This window comes from Electrona antarctica (assembly GCF_951216825.1).
Source record: "Electrona antarctica genome assembly, chromosome: 7".
Lineage (NCBI taxonomy): Eukaryota > Metazoa > Chordata > Actinopteri > Myctophiformes > Myctophidae > Electrona > Electrona antarctica.
The window spans coordinates 16,600,710-16,627,047 of NC_136812.1; the positions used below are offsets into that span (position 1 = coordinate 16,600,710).

Sequence of the window (26,338 nt, forward strand, 5' to 3'; positions counted from 1 at the left end):
GTGTGTGTGTGTGTGTGTGTGTGTGTGTGTGTGTGTGTGGGGTGGAATGTTGTAATAAGGGGCAGTCCATCCCAAATCCTGTGAGATCATTGTGCCTGGCTTTGAGACAGCATGTATGGAGAGCTCGTCTAACCAGTCAGAGGAAGAGAGCAGCTTTTTTGGTCTCTGCGTGCGTACACACACACACACACGCACGCACGCACGCACGCACGCACGCACGCACGCACGCACGCACGCACGCACGCACGCACGCACGCACGCACGCACGCACGCACGCACGCACGCACACACACACACACACACACACACACACACACACACACACACACACACAGTCACACACACACAGTCACACACACACACACACACACACACACACACACACACACACACACACACACACACACACACACACACACACACACAATCTCTCTCTTGGTTCCGTTCAGTCACCCCTTAGGCTTGTTTCACATTTAAACTCTCTTTTCTCCTCCCCTTCAACATTGTTTCTTTTTGTTGCTTTTGGTCACCTGTATATGTTGACTAATGCTATCACAGTACCAACCCCGTCCATCCAGGCCCATGTATTCATTCAATAAATCAGTATTTCCCCAAATTGATATTGTGATTGTGCCTGAGTCGGGACTCGGGACACCCAGAAGGGAAGATTTAAAGAGTTAAATAAAAATGAAAAGTCAAAATTATTGAACTTTTTTTTTAACATATTAAAAAATAGCAGATGTACAAGCTCGCAATGCAGCACAAAGTGGCACACTTTGAGCTTGTGAATCTGCTTTTTTTAATATGTTTGAAAATATAATCCATATAAATGGATGAAGTGGTTAGAATGATTGTGATGCTATATTAAATCACTTTTGCTGGGGGTCCCCGGACCCCATGTTGAGAGCCAATGAAATGGATAACATACCATAACGTTGTTAACATCTTTCTTAAATACTATTTATACTATTTGAGATGGACCCCGAAGTGATATGTCTGCTATGAAAATCCTGTGTTTCTGTGTCTGACTCCGTTGTGTGTTCCAGTCATTAGGGGAATGGCACATAAACACAGACGGTCAATAGGTGAATGGCACAAAAATAGACGCGGGCAGACATATTTTGTGACGTAGTGAAACTGTGTGTGACATCGGTTTAATCTTAAAAGCTGTGCGTGTCTGTGTGTATGTATGGGCATGTGTGCGTGGGTGTGTTGGGATTAGGGATTTCACGCTGGTTTATGCGCTGGTATCTCCATGTCTAATGGCTTATGCCAGTCGGCCCAAGTCCAGGACAAGTCTTCCTTCTGTCTCTGTCCAGCAGCCGTGTTCAGACTCTGGTGTTTTAAGGCTTGAAACAAACCCAAGGCCTGTGTCGTTGTTGTAGCCTCTAGGTCCTGTAGGACTCATTGCATGTGCACGTCCGAGCCACAGACGTTCCTGTCCATCCCGTGCATACGTGCTTCCACCGGGACGACCACGACGACACTGATAGGAGCACAGGACAGACCCACACCAACACAGTGGTCCCACAGGACAGACCCACACAAACACAGTGGTCCCACAGGACAGACCTACACCAACACAGTGGTCCCACAGGACAGACCCACACAAACACAGTGGTCCCACAGGACAGACCCACACAAACACAGTGGTCCCACAGGACAGACCCACACCAACACAGTGGTCCCACAGGACAGACCCACACAAACACAGTGGTCCCACAGGACAGACCCACACAAACACAGTGGTCCCACAGGACAGACCCACACCAACACAGTGGTCCGCAGAGAGAGGAGCACAGGACAGACCCACACAAACACAGTGGTCCGCAGAAAGAGGAGCACAGGACAGACCCACACAAACACAGTGGTCCACAGAGAGAGGAGCACAGGACAGACCCACACAAACACAGTGGTCCACAGGACAGACCCACACAAACACAGTGGTCCGCAGAGAGAGGAGCACAGGACAGACCCACACTAACACAGTGGTCCGCAGAGAGAGGAGCACAGGACAGACCCACACAAACACAGTGGTCCGCAGAGAGAGGAGTGGAGTTAAAAGAGAGCAAGACCGCTGTAGTGTCGTGTCTCTCTGCTTTACTTTCCATTTCAGTTCACTATGGCCACTGCTTAAGTCAGTGATGATGATGATGATAGGCTTGTAAACAAGAGTCGGAAAACCATCCCGCTTCCTTCGAATCAAAAGTGTGGACATATTTTGGCTTCTCACTGTCCAGTGGGTTATGAGGGCACACAACAAAACGGCTACCGTTTGTCGAGCACTCCATGAGTGCTGTATGGCAAAACGACAAATATGAGCCAGCATATTAGCAGGCATCACAAAGTCAAAGACATAGATCTGTCCAAATATGACACAGCCAACAATTCCAGGCTCATTTAGAGCAAACTCCCACATAATTCAACCCGTGCTAAAGAAATGTCCATGGGAATTGTTGATGTTTGTGCCAATTAAGCACATTCTATATTACAGTAGATATATAGCATATATATATCTGAGTAGGCCTCTGTCTCTCCATCTACCCCACCTTGCAAGCCATGTTCCTGGGATGGGAGGATTGACTATCTTCCGTCTTCCCTGGTGGAGGTCTGTGCAGCGTGGAACCATAGAGTTAACTTAGCGTAAACGTACAGCGTTTTCTTCTTTTTTAAGGGTAACTGTTGTATAATCGCAATATTACACTCGAGGATGTGCGTTGCCTATCGGCTCGTTCCTGCAGCAAGGCAGGCGTGCCATTGATGACCGTAAAGCACACCCTCTCGTGTAATATTGCAACACTGGGTACCAAGACTCCCGAGCCGCTGTTTGGGAAACAGTGGTGTAGAGATTAGCATCCCACCATGACCACAGGTCGTTACAAACCCACGCAGACCGAGACTCAGAAGAAGGTTCTTCTCCTATCTCACTTACTTTACACATGAATTAACCACTTACCCCATTTAGACCTGAGGACGCATCTGTGTCACCTTGTGACCTTATGAGCTTTTAACCACTTTAACCATTATATGAGCTTGTAGAGCTATTTTTTAAAAATGGTGTGCACTTTTTTCAAATCTTGTTCCAGGGGTCCCGGGAACAACATATTTTCAGATGGGGGTCTGCGGCCAAATATATTCTGGGGGTCCTTGACATGAAATAGTGTAAGCACCACTGATATAGAAACATAGGTTTTTCAGAAAACTGTCAGGATTTAGAAGACATTTGGAGAATCTGTTGAGAATGGGTTAAACCCTATATTACTTACTGTAGTTGCCCAGAGCTCTATACTAGACCAATTCCTTTTTTCTCATCACTGAAACTAGCTGTTCTAGCTCACAACGTGGCGTAGTGTGAAGCGGTTGTAAAGCTTGTACTACTTTCGCAGAACGTTCGCCCCAAGGATATAGGGCCGCTATAGGGTTCTTGTGGTTCAGAGGTTTATGCATCATAAAAGCCTGCACGGAAAGTATTACTGGCACAATGTGTAGCAGTGTTGATTCTGACAGCAAATTCTGATTTTGTTTTAGTCATAGTCTTTTGAGTAAAAGTCTCTGTCGTTTTAGTCATATTTCAGTTACCTGAAATGTTTAGTCTACTAAATCTACAATTGATTCAGTCGACTTAAATGTATTTTGTGGGCCTTGATGCCATCCAAATGGCTGATTTTAAATTAGCTGCATGCCAAAAATAGCTGATCTACAAGCTAACAAGCTTGTGGATCTGCTATTTTCAGAGCGCAACACCCGAGCGCAACCAAACATATATAACTTGTCTTTTAGTTCTAACTGGATCTCTTCTTCACTAGTCCCTCCCTAACATTATAGTCTAGTTTTTATTTGTTGACAAAATTGTCAATATATTTATATAGTTTTTGTCATCATAACTTAGTTTTTATTTAGTTTTCTTCAGTAAAAAAAGGTAGTCAACAAAATCAACACTGGTAAATACGATACGACTGACTGAGTCAGTATCACTCGGGTACAAATCTGCCCCCCCCGCAATTCTAAAACCATGTCATCCGATTGTACGGCTGGCCCTGACATATTGATGAGGTCCGCGTGACGTGACCTTAGATGACACTAGCATCTAGCACAGGAAGCACACTTCTTCCTGTGGTGTGATGACTGTCTTGTGAACCCTGAGTTGGCTTTGCTTTGAAATCAGCTGACCTGACAGTGCTCTGACAGGAAGAAGCCCTTTCTACTACACAACCCAACCCCAGAGATATTCCCTACCCTAAAAACTGTAAATTTTAACTGCTTAAGCAGTGAAAATAGCCGATCAACAAGCTCACAAAGACTGACGCATTGTGAGTTCATGGATGTTATATTTTCTCAATTTGTAAAAAAATAAATATTTTGAACCCAAATAAATGACATGGCCAAAAGTGTGAGGTCAGGTTTAAGGTGTGGTGTGTGATGTAATGTGGCTAAAAGATGAGAAACAAAACCGCCTGACTGCAGTTGATCATCCACAAAACAAAAGTTTCCTCTGGCTTCCTCCCATGACAACTAGGACTGTGAGCAACACCCTTCTGTTTGGTATGTTGTGCCAGCATGGTGTGCGTGAAGACCACTTGAGCCCCATGTCTCTGGTGGCCTCCGGACCGCACAATGGAGGATGTGTCTGGCCTCGAGTGTCTCACTGGCATGGAGATAGTCGGGCTTTGTTGTATCTATCAAGGCTCACTTCTGTCTGCCTGCCTGCCTGCCTTCCTTGTCTGCCTATCCGGCTGCCCCCATGGCCACTGACTGACTTCGGCCTGGCTTTGCGCGGCTTGTTAGGTAGGACCTTGGTTTAGCCCAACAGATGTTGGCAGATGGAGAAGCAAAAATGAGAAGGTTTGCAGGCCGCGCTTGTCGAGAGCCAAGTCGTCGGTTCTGCATTTCGTTATACATTTCAGAACGGAGCCAAAACCACTGCAATGCTGTAGATGTTTGGAACAGTGGCAGGCAGCGCCAACACACAGCAGAACAATCAGTTAGGCCTAAAGTGTGGGTAAGCTTGGAATTCAGTGGAATGACAAAAAAAAACATTGTGAATGCGTCCTTCAGCCATTCTGTGGGGGACATTTATATACTCTATTAAGATGATTATAATTTAAGAATAGCTATATTTACTGTAGCTCTAAAAAAAACTTTATGTTGGCTATCAGCTTAACCACTCGAACCGTCTACAAGCTCACGGCACGCTGCGTTGCCGCTTTGCGGTTTGTGGATCGGCTATTTTTGTCAAACCTTCACCCCACAATAGGGACACTTTGGTTACATGTGGTTAATTTGGTCTCCATCGTTTTGTCCATGTATCCTAACTCATTTCCTTGTCTTGCAGGGCTGCAGTGTGTCGATGATGTGAAGCCGTGTGTTAACAATGCTACGTGTCAGACCTTCAGCAACGGCACTGGACACTGCAGGTGAGGCAAACCTTCCTAGGTCCGAGGCCAGGGAAGCAGATAGCAGCAGTCCATAGAACACAAGCCGAACTGATTGAACCAATACAGCAGTTCTGCAGATCAACACCACAATAAGAAAATGGCGTCGGTTGATATACTTCAAAGGCCAAGAGTTATTTTCTTTTTTTTCGATCCATCCCAGCCTGTCTGTGAGACATGAGGTTTTGCTCAGGCACAGAAGAGGGAATAAAGGACTCCTCTGTCTGACAAAGTACACCAGTACTGGGAACAGTCCCAATAAACACACTTCCACCTCCAACATAGCTTTTTGTGGGACATGTCGGGAATTTCCTTACTTATGCTGTTGTTGCCATAGAACCAAGAGCTCTCTAAGGTACTGTCAGTACTGCTGTGTGTATACTATAGGCCTATACGGTGAGAAGGAGAGGTGCTTGTTTGGTATTCATCAGCTGATAACTTATTCAATATGCAACAAATGAGCAAAACTCAATCTGCACACTCTGCTGACATATGGCTTGATTGAATCAAATGTTTTGTATCAGGTAACCCATCGATTGTTGAATAGAAATCTTGAAGGAACAAGAAAGTGGACACCACACACACTGATAGCCAAAGTGCCAATATTTTATTTAGGACGCAGAGTACAGGAAACCCAATGTTTTGGCGGTTAAGCCCTCTTCAGGGAAAAACCCATCGATTGTTACCGCAGATAGACATTTCAACGGAACTATGTGGCAATGTGTCAAAAGCTATTAATCAAGTGACAAGTAGATACAGGTAAAAGGAAATAATGTATGTATAATATATTCAGTGAGAAAAAACACGAGTGCTTTACTGTACACAGTAAAATCCTCAGTGGTAATTTAACTCTCAGAGTCTACAAGTGGAACCAAATATTAGACCCTTACGGCTGTGTAAACTCAGGGAGCGTACAAATAGAACCAAATGGTTCGATTTGTAACGATGTAGGGGTCAAATCAACCCTGTGGATTTGACAGTGTAAGGTTGACGCAGTGACTTCATAATCTACGTCTGCCACTTTTTGACAGCTTGCCCTACTTTGTAATTACGTTCCAGCTATCTGTGTAATTGTGTTGCCCCTCCCAAGCGTGATCACCAATGCGAGCACACCATCCGCGGTTCATGAACCTATCATATTTCATTTAATGTGATGTGAAACACACTGTGTGTCTGTTCCCAGAGTTTGTGTTTTTTTGGGTGGGAATTTCAACATTCTGATACTCGCCGTTATAAGAGAAAATCTGTGTTTCACATTCCCTGCGTCTCGCTAATTGAAGGTCAGACAGAATGTTGTCTTGCAGCAGGTGTGAGGAGGCTTTGTGTTTGTGTTTGTGTGTGAGTGTGTGTGTGTGTGTGTGTGTGTGTGTGTGTGTGTGTGTGTGCGTGTGCGTGTGTGTGTGAGTGAGTGTGTGAGCTACACCATGACGAGGAGTAGCATAGTAATCCAAACGGAGTGGCTGATGTTTATGCATTGTCAACTCTTCTCATAAATGAGGTCCTAGTGGGAGTGAACTCAGTCCAAAACAACAGTCTTGAGAAATACACTCGCACGCACGTGCAATCACATGGTATGCTACGCATGCACATACAGTCACACACACACACACACACACACACACACACACGCGCTTGCGACAGTACATGCACATGTGCAGCAGTGCACATGCAGGCACATGCTGGATGCTTCAAATGGGATGCTGTTGTCAGCATCCCTTTTGAAGCATTTGCCATGTGCCATATATATCGTCTCTGTCTGGTGGAACAATAGAGATGTCACCGGATTTTACAGAAATAATTTCTCTATGGAGAATAACATTGGGTCATTATTAGAAATGTCTCATATACGAATTGTATGAAGAAAAAAAAATCACAATCAGGTGTGGGGCGCTCTTATCGTCATACATCACATTCCGTGCTCAGCCAATCAAATCATCTCAAATTTGGTACACACAAACACACATTAGCCTTTTCTCTGCGTCATTTGATGCTTCATATCCATATGAATCAAACCGGCATGCAAACATTTCTTTATTTTTGGAACACAGGATGCAAGGATGCATACATTACGTCACACTTCGGTGCTCTATTGCTATCGGCCTTAAAAACAAATCCATATCAGATGACCTAAAAGGACTGGTGATATCATCGATAAGGACAACTGTAGAGAGGGGTGCCCTGAAGAAACAGAGAGGGGAGGCATTCATTGAGTCTTTTCATTTTACACCAGTCAGCTGACAGAGCGCAGGCCTACTGTTAGACTGATTAACTGGTCCATTTGAATACCGTCTGCACACACACACACACACACACACACACACACACACACACATGCCCTTATTCGGCCGTGCCACTGGTGAAAAGGGCCATTGTGTGAAAATCCCATTATGTGTTTATTAGGCTTCCCAGCATATTAAAGGCGGCTGGTTGTAAGTAAACAGTCAGTGGCCTCTTGGCCGAGATCAGTCTAATTATGTCCCATGCAGCTGCCGAGGGGTCAGGCTGGAAACACTGTTATAATGTAGCTTGTCCAGCTAATCGCCAATAACTGTTGCCCTGTGTGTCACCCGTATGTGCATGTATTGTAACTTGTGTGTCACCCTAGCTCCCTTGTTAATTTAACTGCACCACTGCTAAAACACATGTTGATTTCCTTGTTTCTGAGTTCTAACGTCGCGTGGAAACCTCATATTTCCAAAGCCTTTTTACTTTTCAGAATTCAAATTCAAAAGTAGCAGTCTGCTACTCTGCTCTGCTGCTGCTTTTGATACTGTAGTGTAGTATGATGACGCTCGCTGTAGTATGATCAAGTAAGGCATTTCATTTTATGAAAAAACACAGACACTTATACTTACAGAATATAGAGATAAGAGGTGTCTAATACGACGATATTCAGTAATGACTATTTTTTTATCATAATATAGTGCCTCCATCCTCCTCCTCCTGTTCAACACCCCCACTGCCAGGCGCTGTGCCAGCCTGGAGTGTAGGAGTTGCGAGCGCAGGTTGCTCTCCCTGCCCGGCTTCGCTTCCCTGAGCACAGCCAAAATAGAGTTTTTTGTCTCCACCAGGCCAAAGGCATGGGGAGAGAGTATGTCTTGCACTCCGTCCGTCCGTCCGTTCGTCCGTCCGTGTGTCCGTCCGTCCGTCCGTACGTACGTTACCAGCTAATCTCCGGCACCATTAACTCGGTCGATGTCAAACTTTGCACACACACTCCCTAGATGCCAACGATGAACCTCTGCCCCAACGGCCTTTTATAGCGCCATCAGGAGGCCGACTTTTGTAAAACACATTTTTTCAGATTTCTTTGTCCAAAAATCCCGCAAATCGTTACACAGTATCTCTATAGTCATGTGCTCAAGACGGATCTGTCCGATATTTCATATTCTATCCTAATTGGCTAACATTGGCTTTCAAAGTTTGCAGGATTGGCCCGTTTTGAACAAAAAGCCTCAAATCATGAACGCAGCGTTCAATTTCCTACTAGGCTGAGGAATATATCCCACCATTTTTACATTGGCCTGTTATAGCGTCACCAGCAGGTGGATTTTTGCAAAACACATTCTTAGAACAAAATGCCTCAAATCATCTAATTGCATCAAAGGCGTAAGAACAAATGGCACCCATTTCACATTGGCCTATTATAGCGCCACCAGGAGGCCACAACCTGACCTGGCCTGGTGGAGACCTGTGCCTAGAGAGGCACTTTTTCTATTTATGCACTGCAGTGGACAGGTACTTTACCTCTGCTCTGTGCCACCTCGAGTGTCTCAATTATGATGTTATTCTGTGTCGACGACACACACAGTTAAAGACACAAGACGGTGAATGAAACTTGTTGCACAATAGACAAGGCAGCATGCTCCTGTGTCATTATAGTAACACAATGCAACAGTGTAATTCCAGAGCAGTGCGGTGAGTTTCTCACTGGAATGTGAATGGAATTAGCCCTCCTCCTAAACACTGAACTTGACGTTCCTCGTCAATGTCACAGTGCTGCTGCTAGAGCCTTATTTGGCCCAGAAAGCCACGGCGTCTCATCACGTTCATCAGGAAGGAGGGATGAGAGAGATAGAGTAAATGAGTGTGGGAGAGAGAGGTTGGATGGCAGGGAAGGGCAGGGCACCGCAAAGCCGTCTAACCGGTGAGACTGCAAGCCATTAGCCGTGGGGTGTGAGAGAGAGAGAGAGAGAGGCGTGTGTGTGTCACCTGTGAGTCTGAGAGAGAGAGGCGTGTGTGTGTCACCTGTGAGTCTGAGAGAGAGAGAGGCGTGTGTGTGTCACCTGTGAGTCTGAGAGAGAGAGAGGCGTGTGTGTGTCACCTGTAGGTGTGCAACCATGTGTTAGTGACTGTCACTTGTGTTGTGACTTCCAGCACCTTTACCTTTACCTTGTAACAAATAGAGATCGTCATGTCGCTGGCATGACGATGCAAAGACGCAATGATGCATGTATAGCTGCTCTGTAGTCTTATCCTTTGCATCTTTGCATCTGCCCGTGTGAGCGCAGCACATCAACTGAATCATCCAAACATGAAACATCATCATGTGATAAATTACGTGGTATTGGAATGGTATAGACTGGCATACCCAGCGCTTTTCCGATACTGGTATCGGTATCGCAACAACTCTAGCAACAAAACGGCACCACACTCATGGCTGATGGTGAATTCATGATGAGGTTGTGTTTTTTCTTCCCCCTGGTCGGTGTTTGTTGAAGAGGGTGGGTCTCTAACACTATACTATAAGATGGAGTCTGATGGAGTGACTTAGCACTTGAGTACTCCCTGCTACGCCGAGGCCAGATTCACACTGTCATTTAAAACCGTCTTTCTCTAGAACAAAATCCCTTTGTCTGATGCCTTGCTGGGTTATGGTGTTAACTGCTTAACTCTCTCTCTCTCTCTCTCTGACTGTGAACTCTGTCTGTCTCTCTGCCTCTCTCTCTCTATCTCTCTCTCTCTTTTACTCTCCAGAGTAGAGGGGGTAGAGAGAGAGAGAGGGAGAGAGAGAGACAGAGAAAGAGAGAGACAGACAGAGTTAAGAGTGTATTGTAGGCCCAGTGCGTGTTTGATCTGACAGGTAGAATTTGCCTGCAGGCCAAAGACAGAGGAAGAGAGAGCGAGAGAGCTAAAAGAAAAGAGGATGTCTCTTTTCAGGTAACCCGAGTATCTCACTGCACAACTCCTTACTAATGATGAGAGAGGAGTGGGGTGGTGAGGGGGGGGGGGGGGCGGGGGGGGTTGTGGGCGTTAGAGCAAGTAGAGGAGTGGAGAAAGGAGAGAAATTACCCCCGTCTCTATCCGTCCTTCACCAAACTGTCACTCACCTGTCCGTCCCGCTGTCCCTCCCACTGCTCCAGGGGTTAGATGCCTCTGGAATCTCTGGACACACCTCACCTGGCTTCTTAATCCCTTTCCTCCTCTCTCAATTTATCCCTCTGTTGTCTGTTATCTCTGCCTTTTCCTGTTTGACCCCTGGCCTTCTTGCCTGTGGCCGTACTGCCCTAACGCTTAGGTTAGTTTTCATTGCCCCTATTGTCATGAAACATCATGACAACATCATCAGCATATTGGCCTCTCGTAGTTTCTATGCCTGTGGTGTCTTGTCCATTTCCATTATGCGTTGCATATCTGTCTTTTTGTGTCTGATGCGTTTGTCTATTTGTTGATCCATATCTATTTGCCTGCTTTATCCCTTACCTGTTCTTCTGCCAACCTCACTACCTGTCTGCCTCGTCTGGCTTCCAGCCTCTTTATGTATGAGCAATGAGCATGTCTATCCTTTTTTTTTCATGGCCTTTTTTTCTCCCTCAGACTGACGTTCTTTCTAGCTGTTAATCTGGCTCTTGTTTTGTGTCTCCCTCCGTCGGCGTCTGTCTGTCATTCAGCCTGAGTCATCTTTCATCTCCTCGTTACCCTGCAGAAAAAAGCCATGATTTCCTCTCCACGTCTCCTGTCCAAGTCTCATGTCCTCAGGTCACAACGGGGAGAAGCAGAACGTAGCAGGGAGGACAGGCTGCTAGAGGGCTAGTTGAGGGAGGGAGGAAGGAGAAGATGCCAGGATAAGAGGAAAGGGGGGGAGATCAAGAGAACAGAACAGAGCCCAGAGTAGAGCTGTGCTTTAGGCCTCGTCACTCTGTTCCACACCCCAACACCTTCACTTCACCTTCACTTCACGTGCACACACGCACGTATGCAGGCACGCGTGCACACACACACATCCACGCTCAGATAATGACTCGACAAAGCACATAAATGCAAACCAAAGTCAACAGACCCTAGCCTAGAGTATGAGATTGGAATGGAACCAAGGCAGTGGTTTCTCTCTCCTGGTCTCCAATGTACTTAACATCATCCCTCCTATCTGCCCCAGCCCAGCAGGATCTGATGAGACAGAGAGAGAGAGAGAGAGAGAGAGAGAGAGAGAGAGAGAGAGAGAGAGAGACGGAGAGAGACAGAGACAGAGAGAGAGCGTGTGTGTGTGTGTGTGTGTGTGTGTGTGTGTGTGTGTGTGTGTGTGTGTGTGTGTGTGTGTGTGTGTGTGTGTGTGCGTGCGCGTGCGTGTGCGTGTACGTGCATGCCGTGCACCGTGTGACTGAACCATAGTGTTATGTTTGTTTGTGTGTGATTGTGTGCAGGGGAATTGCGGGAATTGCACATATCCCTCCAACCTCCCCCCTCTCTACAATGAGCCCCAAGGCTGTAGCCCTAGCTGTTGCCCTAGTTGTAGCGTGCTCTCACTGGGAGATAACTTGCACATAGTTGGTGCAGCAGTCTGCCGGTTTTAATGTGAACTTAAGAATGTTGAAAAGATGGCTATCCGGGAGGTAAATTGACATCATCTAAAGGTGAACCGACCCCGAAAAACCACGGGACCCCGAAAGGGAAAAGGACAGTACCTGTTGTGATTCCCGATTCATACTTCGACTGACTAACTTAGGCTTTTTAGACAAGATGAAAACAAAACAAACCGCCACAAAATGACAGTAACAGTGCTAACTGTCCGCATCCTAAGCATATGGCAGTAACGTTACTTGAGGTGAAGCAGCAGCCAGGCGACAAGTTTTAGCCCAACTGGGTCAGAATTATATCCATGGAAGTGAGCAAAGAGTGATGTCATGTGAGCAGTTAATTAGTTTTAATTCTTTTTATATACCGGTATATAACGTTAAGAGGGACGACATGAAGCGGAGTGGAGGAGACAGCGAGTACAAGAATAGCACGGAGAGACACCACAAGAAAGACTAAAAACACTGATGTAAGTTCAAAAGAAATTATAGGCATTAAAATAGCAAGTGAAGAAAGAGTAAAGACTGATGTCATGTGAGTAGTTTGAATATCCTTTTTCCTGTAATACATGGTGATGGGAGCATTATCCAATGTGCTGACTGTTTTTATGATTTTTCTTTTCACAAAGTTGTTGGATAGACATGAAGCAGAGAGGAAACATAGTAACATAACAGAATAGAGCAGAGTAGAAGGAGAAAGAGACAGAAAGGTACAGAGAAGAGCAACACAATGCATTCTGAGGTAAGAATAAGATCTTAAACTCACAAGTAGTAGCATACCTCTCTCTCTCGCTCTCTCTCCCCCCAAAGGGTATAAAACCCCGCTATGTGAAGCATACTGTACTGTATAAGGGGGAATTCCCCCTCATGTTGAAATATAAATGTCAGACCGTGCTATGTGTGTGTGTGTGTGTGTGTGTGTGTGTGTGTGTGTGTGTGTGTGTGTGTGTGTGTGTGTGTGTGTGTGTGTGTGTGTGTGTGTGTGTGGATGAGACAACGACACTGCTCATCATTGCCAGCTCATCTGATAGGCACTTGTCAACATGGGCTGCTGTTCGTGGCCAACAGGAACTGCTGCTCTCTCTCTCTCACACACACACACACACACACACACACACACACACACACACACACACACACACACACACACACACACACACACACTCACACACACACACACACACACACACACACACACACACACATCCAATAAAGCAAATAAACTCACATACGTGCGTGCGCCATGCAGAGCGTGGTGCACATGCAGATTGAACAGGCCTGACAGATTAGTGGGGAATGTAGTGACCAGACTTTAAACCCACAGGACAGTGAAGTGACAAGTGGCTCCACTGTCACACAGCCAGCTCTAGGCATGGTGACACTGTTGACCCCAACGTGACACTCTGTCACCAAGGGTCAGAGGTCAGCTCCAACCTGGTCAAACACCTTATTCTTTTATGTTGCTGCTGCTGTCGCTGCAGTGCAGAAACATCTTGACTTTTCCTGTTTTTGCGTACAATTAATGCCCTATCTACTTGATCATAGCACAGCGTCACACAATAACAACACAAGTAGCAGATCCATGTTGTTGCATTAATAAGTAATTCCTCCATGCATATGTTCAAACCTTTACAAGCCCATAAGCCTTTTGTCGCCGATGCCTCCACTTTGCGCGGCCACAGGAACATCATAATGACAGAACGAGCTAGGCAGGCAGGCAGGCGGGCGGGAGGGAAGGAAGGTTCAGAGGCAGAATGGGCTCTGTGTGCTCGTGTGCACCGCAGTCTGTCAGATCAGCCTTTTTGAACGTGGTCCTAAATACAAGTCTGAGATTGAACCACATGGCCTTCCTCTGGACTCCACCCTCCTTCATACCTCTTTATACTCTCAGCTCCTGCTTTTAACTTCCTTCCTTCCTCTCTCTCTCTCTCTCTCTCTCTCTCCTTTAATGTCTGCTTTCTCTTTCTGTGCTGCTCTGTTTTCTCATTCTCTCTCTCTCTCTCTCTCTCTCTCTCTCTCTCTCTCTCTCTCTCTCTCTCTCTCTCTCTCTCTCTCTCTCTCTCTCTCTCTCTCCATTAAGGTCTGCTTTCTCTTTCTGTGCAGCTCTGTCGTTCCCATTCTCTTTCTCTTTCTCTATATTCAGCTCTCTCTGTTTCCCCCCTCCCTCTCTCTCTCTCTCTCTCTCTCTCTCTCTCTCTCTCTGTCTATCTCTGCCCTACCTCACCCTCGTTCACTCTTCCACTCGTACCACAAATCCTCCCTTGTCTTCTTCTCTCTATTAATTTCTCGTCACTCCTCCTCCTCCTCCTGTCCCCACCCCCACTTCTCATGTTATTTTTGCTGCCTGGTTTCCCATATGAAAGGGAGAAGGAAAGACTGCGGAGCGAGGGAGAGAGAGAGAGAGAGTGTGTGTGCTTCCAAAAATACGGTTCTGGCACTTGAAAGGAATCAAAATATGGTTCTGCTCAAAAGAAGCATTGTCCCACCGTAGTTTATTGCTGTTATAGTACACATACAGTGCCGTAGTTCCAAAGAAAAGAGTCTTCTAGTCAAACGTCGAAAAGACTTTGTAGAACTGCTCTGGGCTTCGTTGCAGGCAACACAACAGGGAATTGCAAAAAAAAGTGTGTCTTTATAGCTCGAGGAGAAAAGTGTGAAAGTAAAATAAATAGTGTCTATACTGTAGGTACGTTTTCACACTCTCAGAGTTAAATGATCCCAAATGGACCCTTGCAGGTGGTATTTACACACTCTGAGCTTAACCCACTGTGGGGACTTTACGGGGGAATGGGAGAGAGACCGCATCGACTTGTGCACTTGATGTGCATGATCCATGCATGCGTCTACAGGACCACAGCACAGCGAGCAGACCACCTACATACCAGCCAAACCACAGAGAGATCCAGGGCTTGAAATGTGAGCAGGAGGGGCCTGTTTATACAGCTCTCTCCCTCTGCCCCCCCCCCTTCTCTCTCTGTACCTCCCTATCTCTCCCACCCTCTCTCTCTCTCTCTTTCTGATGGCCGCAGGGCAGAGAGCATGATGGAGTTATTAAGGATCACATGGGGGAGAGGTGACTGGGTGGGGGGGGGGGGGGGGGGGGGAGGTAGAGGGAGGAGAGTAACGAGTAACTAGGACGGAAAAGGAGGGAACGAACGAGGAATGAGAAAGAGAGAGAGAGCAGACACAACCAAGTGGGAGTGCGAGGGAGGGCGAGATATTATACAAGTGAGTGAGAAAGACACCCTCCCTCCTCCTCCTCATCTTCCCACTCTGCTGCCCACTCCACACTCCCCACGGGCCAGCCAGGACAGAGAGAGGTCAGCACGCCTTACGGAGGGAGGGAGGGAGGGAGGAGGGGAGCGAAGGAGGGAGAAAAAAGGAGTGCAGAGTGGAGAGAAAGAGAGAGAGAGAGAGGCAGATTGAAAGAGAGGGGTGCAGGAGACGAGGGCGCTAATGTGAACCAGCTGTAGAAATCTGACACCCCCCGAGAGTGAGAGAGAGAGAGAGAGAGAGAGAGAGAGAGAGAGAGAGAGAGAGAGAGAGAGATTGAGAGAGAGAGAGAAGGAGAGGGGAGGTAGAAGAGCGAGGGAGGGGGAAAAGGTAGGAGAGGGAGTAAGAGAGACAGGCTACAGAGAACAACACAGAGAGAGAGAGAGAGAGAGAGAGAGAGAGGGAGAGAGAGAGAGAGAGAGGGAGAGGGAGAGAGGGAGAGAGAGAGAGAGAGAGAGAGAGAGAGAGAGGGAGGGAGGGAGGGAGAGAGATATATAGAGAGAGAGAGAGAGAGAGAGAGAGAGAGGGAGGGAGGGAGAGAGTCCCGCATGGAGTATAACAAAGAATCCTATAGATAAGTTTGGCAGCAGAAACCTCTTTCTGCTGACTTCTTCCTGAAAGTAGAGCTGACGTTTGTCCGTGTGTGTGTGTGTGTGTGCGTGTGTGCGTGCGTGCGTGCGTGTGTGCGTGCGTGCATATGTGTGTGCGAGTGCCATACTTTGTGCGCATATAGTACGCCGCTGTACATATATGCTCACGTACTGTATCATTCACGCCCGTGTCCTGAGTTAGGTCATATAAAAGAAGTCTAGACTATAGTCTAAAAACGGCTTTAGCAGAAAACCTCTCATTCCCTCCGCTGTGTTTCACCATTGTTTTAGTTTGTCGCCGAGGGGTGAGTCACATGTAGCTCTGTGTCTCTGTGTTTTCTCACACACACACACACACACACACACACACACACACACACACACACACACACACACACACACACACACGCGCGCGCACACGCACACATCTTTCATCGAATGCCTAAAGTGAATCATGCACAGCCTTGTCTGTTTGCTGCAGGCCACTGTGATGTAGCCACAGGCCAGTAATGAATAACCCAACTCGCACACACACACACACACACACACACACACACACACACACACACACACACACACACACACACACACACACACACACACACACACACACACACAGGAACCTGAAGGACGGGGGTGTTATCCAGACGCCCGCCTGACGCCATGACATTTGGCTTTGTCAACAGCGGCGCTGATAACACTGATTGAATTTAATTGAGTTTTATCTGGCATCTTCTCTCCATCGGCACACTTGAAATTTTGCTTTTGATTTTTGATTATTTTTTTCCCCGAAGCAGAGGGTGTGTGAAAATAAAGTCAAGTTGCATGTTCACTTTGTAGTTGGTTTTATTTGCTTTACTTTACTTGTGCTTTATTTGCTCTACTACTGTGTATTTGTGTACATTCTTTTATAGTCTTCTACTACATGCGTAATTTAATTTATCGTCTCCGTCGGGTGGAAACAAAACAGTAACAGAAACACACTCAGTTCAGGATTCAAATTCAAAACTAGCAGATCTACAAGCTCTGAACTTATTGCACTGCGGCACAAAACATTTCAATATTTTCCACAATTTTTCCACATAACAAAATAGGGATGCCATGATGTCCGGGTCCTCTTTTTTGTAATGTTCTTTGCCAAATAAAAAGGCTTTTCTTCACCTCACTGGAACAGAGTGCCTTGGATCCTCTTCTTTATGGTTAGGGATGCCATGATGTTGAAAGTTGCTTAGTAGTAAAGCTTCTCACTTGCCAGTAGTGAAAGCAGTGTCCTGCTGTGCTGTCACTGTGCATTTGGCCGATGGTGCATGTTGATGTGATGTGACGTCCGTCCACTTAAGAAGCAGGACTTGATGTGACGTCCGTCCACTTTAGAAGCAGGACTAAGCAAATTGTGAGCAAATTGTCTTCCATCCACAGAGCTGCCGTGTTGTGTCTCGACAAGGCATGACATGTTTCCATGTCAAGGACATGTGTTTTGTAAGCTCTCACCACTGCACGAAGTGTCGCGATGTGAGCTTGTAGATCTGCTATTTTTGAATAGCCAACATATAAATGGATGGAGTAGTTAAAATTGATCGGGGTGTTATTAACATTAACTACTTTTGCTAGTGGGGAACCTCGTCAAGGACCCCACGGGGTCCCCGGACCTCACTTTGAGAACAAATGCATAAAACTACAACATCTTAGGAAGGCCTTAGGTGAACTTTACAATCCTATAAACGAAACATTGACCAAATCTCGCCGGCAGCAATACCACACACACACACAGACACACGCGCGCGCACACAAGCACACACACACACACACGCACGCACACACACACACACACACACACACACACGCACACACACGCACGCACGCACACACACACATACACACACACACACACACACACACACACACACGTCATATTCAAGTGGCCCATAGTGGGCTTACGTTTGCAACAAAGCTTTGGCGTCCAGTTCCCTCCCTCCATTCACCATGTAAGAGAGCTCTAGCTTTACTTTGAACATGCGTGTCATGTTTCTCAAAGTTTTTAACAGTGAAAATGTGCAAACCATACCACCCCCCCCCCCCAACCAGCCCGCCCGTGAAATGTAAACCTGGTATTAACCTGCACATGCTGGTCTTTGTGTGACAGCGTGCTAATGTGATGTATGTGTCACAGTTCATAGGGCCATGTTGTTACTCTGAGAGAGAGACAGAGAGAGAGAGAGGCGGAGAGAGAGGGAGGACAGACAGAGAGAGAGAGAGAGAGGGGGAGAGAGAGGGAGGACAGACAGAGAGAGAGAGAGAGAGGGGGAGAGAGAGGGAGGACAGACACAGAGAGAGAGAGGGGGAGAGAGGAGAGCAGTTCTAATTCCCAGGGTGACTGCCTTGTTGTGATACCATGACCAAGCTGTGTTTGTGTTTAGAGTAGGGAGGCTGAGTAGTCTGATGAGGGGAGGGACATCGCTGACGCTGTGCGCGTGTGTGCGTGCGAGCGTGTGTGTGTGTGTGTGTGTGTGTGTGTGTGTGTGTGTGTGTGTGTGTGTGTGCGTATGTGTGTGTGTGTGCGTGTGTGTATGTGTGTGTGTGTGTGTGTGTGTGTGGGGGGGGGGGGGGGGGGGGAGGGGGGGGGAGTGTGTCTGTGTCGGGGTTGGGGGGTTGCAGCCTCAGACATGCTGATAGAGGAATGGAGACAGGCCAGAGGTGTCTATTGTAGCATGTCTAATCTGAGAAGGTCCTGCAGTCACCTTTACTTTGAAGATCTGGTGTCACCCTTCCCCTCCTTTCTCCTCTCTGTTTATCTGTTTACCAACTGCCGGGTATGACAGTTTTATATATGTATGTGTATGTATATATGTGTGTATATATACATACATTAATTATTTATCCCGTCCCTATTTAGTGCATGCCATAGGTGAACATTCAATGAAAATAGCACATCTAGAAGCTCACAACAACACATCATGGTGCGATGCATTGTGAGCTTGTAGATTGGCTATTTTTTGTCAAAGAGGTTTCGTGTAGAGGGGAAGAAATGAAGATGGATCTCTGGGGGACCCCGGAATCACAACAATGAAATATATATGGTTTAAAGTGATTAAAAGATCATTGATATGACGGTGGCGCAAGTCAACGCGATAAGCGCGATACGATCCATGTGTGTTTTATCACCTAAAAAAGTGAGGCCTGACATTCTATCCTGTCTTGTGTAGAGTTTTGAGTAATAAGCATGGTACATTTCATAAGTGTGTTTGTTTACTTTGAAGACGTGTTGCTCTCTCAGCAACGACGCGTGCACACGCGCACACGCGCACACATGCACACATCTGATTGATCTCGGAGTCGTCTGCCTGGCGTGATTCACGGCCGTTCGTGTTCCCATGCACAGACAACCTAATATCTTCAAGCTGCTTTCGGGTGGAGTGCATGATTAGCCAGTAACAAATATAGCTTCAGTAACGTGTGAGGCTGGATTTCAAATGATTCCCATCTCCGTTTCACTCGGGCTCACAACATCGATCTCAGCTCTGTTTGGGGATTTATACTATTCTGTGTTTCACTCCAAGGCCTGACTCACACCTTTACAACAGATTGATGTATGGCTGATGCATGAGACTTATTGACTGATGCAAGCTCGCAATTAATGTCCAATGGGAGTCACATGGTTTGACACAACATTTGTGTTGTATGAGGGGGTGGGGGGCAGTCGAAACACAGCCGAAAGCCGTACAACACAAATGTTGTGTCAAACCATGTGACTTCCATTGGAAATGCATTGGGGCAAGATGTAAACAAACCCTTTGTATACATCTAGCATGCATCAATGTTGTATGCTAGATCGAAAGGTGTGAGTCAGGCCCAATTAATTTGTAAATAAAACATTTGCAGTTCCGAATAGTTATCGACAAGGATACTGTATACATGTTTGTGTGTATATGCGTGCGTGCGTGCGTGCGTGCGTGCGTGCGTGCGTGGGCGGGAAGTTTCGATGTGTGTGCGCATGAGCACACCAGTGAGTGGCTGCGTGTGTGTTACTGTGTTGTGTGTCCTGCTTGTCTATTAGGTTACTTGAGCCCCTCTAGGGAGATAGGTGTGGAGGCCTGCATCAGAGAGGCGGCAACCTTCTACCAAAGCCCATAGTCCCCAGACAGCATGTCCGCCATGTGCCACACACACACACACACACACACACACACACACACACACACACACACACACACACACACACACACACACACACACACACCTGACAAATACACCTGTAGACCGTTACGGCCGAATGAATTCGGACTGAGCGAAGTACACTACATTACAAGTTGAAAACTACCTGACTTAATGCTCACATTTCTGTTGGGGAACGAGAGCGATACCGAAGGCATGAATGTCCCTGTTGTCTCACCCTATAGAGAGAAGTGGCCAGTGAAAGCAGGAGGTATAAAGTCAGACTCAGAGGTAGATAGAGGAATAGAAAGCAAGGAAGAGGTAGTGCATTTCTGAGCTCTATTCGGGCTGTTGTGTAATGTAATAATTGCCTCCGCTGACGCTTCTCGTCGTGTTGTGGAATCACTTTACAAAACAAGAACAAGAATAAGATAGAGAGAGGTAAGGGGGAGAAAGCAAGGTCAACAGCAACACCAACAGTGTTCATTCAAACATTAACCCGTAATGGTCCATTTTTACACAATGTGAGTCTCCAGTTCATTTCTTAAAGATGGAGTGCTGTGAGTTTGGTATTTTGTCCAGTTTTTCATGTGTTTATGACGTTACAGTACTTCATTAGAGCCCCTGGTGTGGTTGTTATGTGCAATGATGTCTTCCCTTTGTATTTAGTGGTTCTTCCTGGAGGCTGAAACCTTGACAGTCAAACGTGCCAATGAAAAAAAACTGTGATATAGTGACATCACAACATCCCCCCCCCCCCCCTTATTGTACAACACAGCTGTGAGTGCGGCTTCAGTTCAGGTGGATCACCACCCATCACCACCCACCAGGCAAACCAGCATACTTAATGAACTGGTGGGCGTGTCCACATAAAAACAACATTTTAACAATTACCTTTTAACAAACATCTTCCTCCTAATATAATAATAATACCTGATGATCATGTTTTAGGGTGGGGAAAAAAATCCTACGGCACTCCATCTGTAAGCTCAACTTTTACGGAACTCACTTGTATCACGCCTGAGGCAGTGATACAACGTTCTGGTCAACACTGATGGGTATCATCAGCGCCTGAGAGGTTGCCTCAGTATTGTTGCTTTAATCACAAAGAAACATCTCAGAGTCTTTACCGGGGGAACATTTGATATAGATAAATAGTTTTTGACCCAGTTTCTGGACTGGCCTGGTGGCTGTGGTGGTTATGAGTGGCCTGCTACATTAACCAGAAGGAGAGAAAAAAAAAAAACCCCAAACCGTATCTCTCAAGATCAAGTGTTTGTCACTGCTAATGTTTCTGCCAAGTTTCAGTCAGCTACTTCCAGATAGATAACTCCAAGTCACACTCTTCTGCTTTTAGACTTCTTGTTTGTTGCCTGTGCCCTCTGTTTAACCCGCTGGTTTTCACATGTTTGTGGCCAACAGTCACACCAAACAAAATATTTCACCACTTAAGATCTCATTTCATACTTTATAACATTTTCAAGAAACGAGTCCTTACCCGTTCTGAATATATGAACAGCAAATGATATTCAGTGTGAGTAATGCGATGTAATAGATCACATTACTGATAGGAAGGGATTAGTTTACAGATGATCTTGGGAAGTTGGGTTGGGCACAAAAGTATAAAGGTTCAAGGTTCAAGGTTCAAGGTCTTTATTAATGTCCCAGAAGGGCAATTGTGTTTACAGCAACAGTAGTGGTTTCCGACATACAAACAATACAAAACAATACAGGACAGGACAACAACAGACAAGAGACACCATGGCATAAACAGAGGTCTGGTCGCATCTATTGCAGGTAGAAGAATAAGAGATAAAAGAAAAAAGAAAGCAAAAAAGTGCTTAAGATATAAGATATAATATAGGCTAATATGGATGGATGGATGGATGGTGGACTGTAGGCCATATGTTGTAGTTGTAGATTTTCCTATGCAAGGCAATGGGAAAAATGTATTCACTAATACATGCTGTAGTACACCATTGATGTGTGATGTATATTTGTTGGTAATATTCTGCATAGAAATAAAGTTATTGAATATTAACCGTCTGCTGCCCATAGAGATGCATATAATCTATTAAAGTCAGAGGTTGGCTTTTTGGGCTTCAAATGAAGTTGTAGTTTGTGCTTTATCTAATCAGGATAAGATGTTTTTTGTGATTTAGGAATGTTTCGTTCCTGAGTACTCAAGTGGTGTCGACAGGCAGCCAAACGTTAGTCATTGCATCTGTCTGTATGTATTTTATCATTGTATTTTACGGGATGTGTGTTCCCCTTTCCGTCGAGTGGTGGATTAAATTATTGATATGTTCTGATCCAACAGAACCACCCCGACAGATAATCATTCCGTTGTGATCGTGGCCGTGCTGTTCATTGTTTCACATTAGGTGCAGCAAAGATGAGATCTGTATCGTCAGTGGCCAGGCGTGTCACCCGCGTTTGGTTATTATATGAAGTGACGTTCCAACATTGCAAAGTGGTTAAATAACTGTAGTAGGCTATGCGCCGTGTGTAACAGCTGCCTGTCTGCCACAATGGTGCCTGTGCTGTTTTTATCCGTGTGTGGTTTGAAGGTGTAAAATAACTCTAGTAGCCTGCAGGAAGTTGAGTTGTTTTTGACGCAAATTAATTCAATTAAGATGATTGTTGAAATGTTTTTTTTTTAAATGCAGAGCAGATTGAGGCTGGAGGACAGGGCTGTGCGGCGCTAGGTTCCTTGAGGCTGTCCGTGCGCCGTGGCGTTTTTGTCGGGCGCCCTAAGCGAGCAGCAGTCTTGCTCTGTGCTAAGGAAGTGTAGGCTTCAGACAGACATATCTTTCGGTGCTTTTATTGTAGGATAGCGAAATACAGAGAGCTATAGACTCCTGTTCGCCTGCTTTGATGTCCTGTGTGTGTGTGTGTGTGTGTGTGTGTGCGTGCGTGCGTGCGTGTGTGTGTGCGTGCGTGCGTGCGTGCGTGCGTGCGTGCGTGCGTGCGTGCGTGCGTGCGTGCGTGCGTGCGTTGTACTGCTCACCCAAGCTCTCTTGTGATGCTGATCCTGCCCTAAGAGGTTCTCTGATGTGGTTACGTTTAGTTCCTGGCTGAAAAGTACTCTTTGTTTTGCTCTGTTTGCCTCTGCCAGGCGCGCATGTGTGGTCATTTATCACTGTGTTTGTCGAGTATCTCTGTCCTAAATCCCTGTGTCTTTGTGTGTGTGTGTCTGTGCGTGTCTCTCTCCAGGTGTGCCTCAGGTTACCTGGGCGAGTACTGCCACCACAAGGACCCCTGCCACCCCACTTACTGCCTCAACGGGGGGAACTGCTCGGTGACCCTGTCGGCCGGTGTCCCCGTGCCGGGGAGTACGGCGTGCACCTGCCCCCTCGGCTACACCGGACAACACTGCCAGACCCCCCAGAACTCCACCTGCTACCCCACCAACCCCTGCGCCAACCGCGGCAACTGTACCCTCCTCTCCCTCGACAAGTTCAAGTGCAAGTGTGCCAGAGGATGGACAGGTGAGAGATATCAATATTTCGTCGCTGTCGGGTGGAGACCTCGTATGTCCAAAACTGTTACTTTTCAGAACGTAAAAAACAGCAAAAGTAGTAGATCGACAAGTCCGAAGCGCTTACCTTTGCGCCTCGTTTCGAGGTTGCGGATCTGCTACCATCAATGCTTTTGTGCGATGCTGTAGTATGAGTAATAAGTAGGGCGAAAAAACACAAAAAGTTAGAATATGGTTGATAAGAGGTTTCTGCCCGTCTATTGAATGCAGTGTGAGCGTGCAGGGCTAATTGTCTAGTCTGTAGGATGTGAGAGTGATCTCATCCCTGTTGATCTTGCGTATATCTATTCTACGTCCGAGCATAGACATGGTAACGCCCCGCCTGCCTCTGATTGGCCTACCGACCCTACCAACACTGCCGTTGTAGCCCGTCTAGCCCCCAAGGTCTCACCAGACTGTCCTCCGATACGCGACAGTAATTTGTAACTTTAATTTTTGTAGAAGAGCCAAACTATAACTAAACTAAACTTGTGCCGTTTGCTTTGAATGTACTATGGTTGGATTTGGCTGTGTTCTAAATTAAAGTGTTAGTGTTAAACTAAATACTATTGTACTAAAAAAAGATATAAAGATCAGGGGAAAAGAGAACAGTAGGCCTACAATAATGTTTAATAATGTTGACATGTAAACAAATAAGCAGGCTAACGGCATAAACAATATTAGTTTGCTTCTTCTACAAAAATAAAAGTTACTGTCACACGTGCCAAGCTGTCATTCTCTTGTATTATAATATCGTACTATCCAGCATGTATCCTCTATCCAGCATGTATCCTCCACCTCGGAGGAAACTCTGGTAAGGCTGGCAGTGTCTGTAGACTAATCAGTTACCATGTCTATGCTTGGACGTAGAATAGATATACGCTTTGATCTTTAGAAACTCCATTATTATTTTTTGTAAGCAGATGCAGCAGTACGAATAGAAGTGGAGAAACACGGACACTAGTTTAATTTAAAACACAATGCAGCCTACTACCATTTTCCATCTACAGTATATACTGTTCTAATCCAGTGTTTGAATCGCAGCCAGCCAGCAGGGCCAGCCAGAGTTCAGACCGGTTGAAACATTGGGTATTGTTGGATGAGATGTAGAAGCAGAGACAGATTCATCAGGTTCTCTTTGTTATTAAACCTAATCCCACCTCATTTGTAATCCTCCCTTTTAACCCAGTCTTGATTTCATCGACTTAAACTATGACGAAAAATGTTCGTCGACTACCTTTTTTCACTGTCTAAAACGAAATAAAAACTAAGCTATGATGCCTAAAACTAAGACTAAATACTGATAGCTTCGTTAACAAATAAAAACTAGACAAAAATGTTACAGAGGGACTAGAGAAAAAGAGATTCAGTAGAACTACTGTATAAGACACTTATCGCAAATCTACAAGTTGTGCAATGTGTTGTAAGCCGTTATAGTGGCTAAACAATAATTACAATACATTTTATTACTTCCTCCTTGAGAAAAAAGAAAAACAACTTCTTGAAGATAAGTGCTTTTCAACACCTTTATCCAACACAACAACTTGAGCAAAGTTTCAACTTCCTGTGATCTCTCTTTATTTCTCTTATCTTATTATATTTAATTAAGTTGAGCCTAAAACTAGACTAAAGATAAAACATTTCGGATGACTAAAATGTGTCTAAAACTAAATGAAATTAGATGCAAAAGATTATGACTGAAACTAAATCATTATTTGCTGTCAAAATGAACACTTGCTCCCTCTTCTCCTCCTCTTCCTCCTCCTCCTCTCTCCAGGTACGAGGTGCGAGCGTGAGGACAGCTGTCTGTCTGGTCCCTGTGCTAACGGAGGTTCCTGCAGCTCTCTGTCCGGCGGTCGCTACGCGTGTAACTGCCCCGCCGGCTACCAAGGCCCGCGCTGCCTCAACGACACGGACGAGTGTGCTCTCAGCCCCTCCCCCTTGTGCCACAATGAAGGCGCCTGCGTCAACACCCCCGGCTCCTACAGGTCAGAGCTAGGGAACAGATCAATGTGTTACCTTACCGATGATACCAATGAAGGCTCTGAATGAAGGGTGCTGCTATTGTGCTTGTTGGCTTGAGTGGGTTCCAAATGGCTCCGTACGGGTGTGTAACTCTGAGAGTTACGGGTCCATTTGGTTCCATTTGTACACTCTCAGAGTCAAGGGATTCCTTGAAATTAAAAAAGTTTGAGAACCACTGCACACTAAATGGAACAGAGCTTTAATTTGTATCATCGGTAACACCTGTGAAGGAAGTAGGGAAGCGGCCTGGAAGTAGGAAGAGTTATTCTGTGTGCATAAAGCCATAGAGTTATAAAGGATAGAGGGCGGACTGCCCCACCCCCTGCTATTAACCCATTTTGACCTGGGATCAGATTCTAAAAATGTCTTCTACATCCTGACAGTTTTCTGCAAATGTCAGTGGTTCTTCGATTTTTCAAAAATAGCAGATCTACAAGCTCGTAGCGCGCCACTCGGTGGCGCGCTATGAGCTTGTAGATCTGCTATTTTTCAATAGCTAAAGCATAACATAATGCTAACACCAAAAGGGGTTCCCGCCCAAAATGGGTTAATTTA

At 45.9% G+C, this 26,338-nt stretch overlaps 1 protein-coding gene across 1 annotated transcript in view; it reads left to right on the forward strand.

The window, feature by feature from the left end:
- notch2 (notch receptor 2) overlaps positions 1-26,338 on the forward strand; it is a 73,150-nt gene that overhangs the window by 11,193 nt on the left and 35,619 nt on the right. The window contains exons 2-4 of the mRNA XM_079506903.1: positions 5,333-5,414; positions 23,455-23,729; positions 25,536-25,746. Of these exons, the coding sequence (XP_079363029.1) occupies positions 5,333-5,414; positions 23,455-23,729; positions 25,536-25,746 (568 nt within the window). The remainder of the gene's footprint in view (positions 1-5,332; positions 5,415-23,454; positions 23,730-25,535; positions 25,747-26,338) is intronic.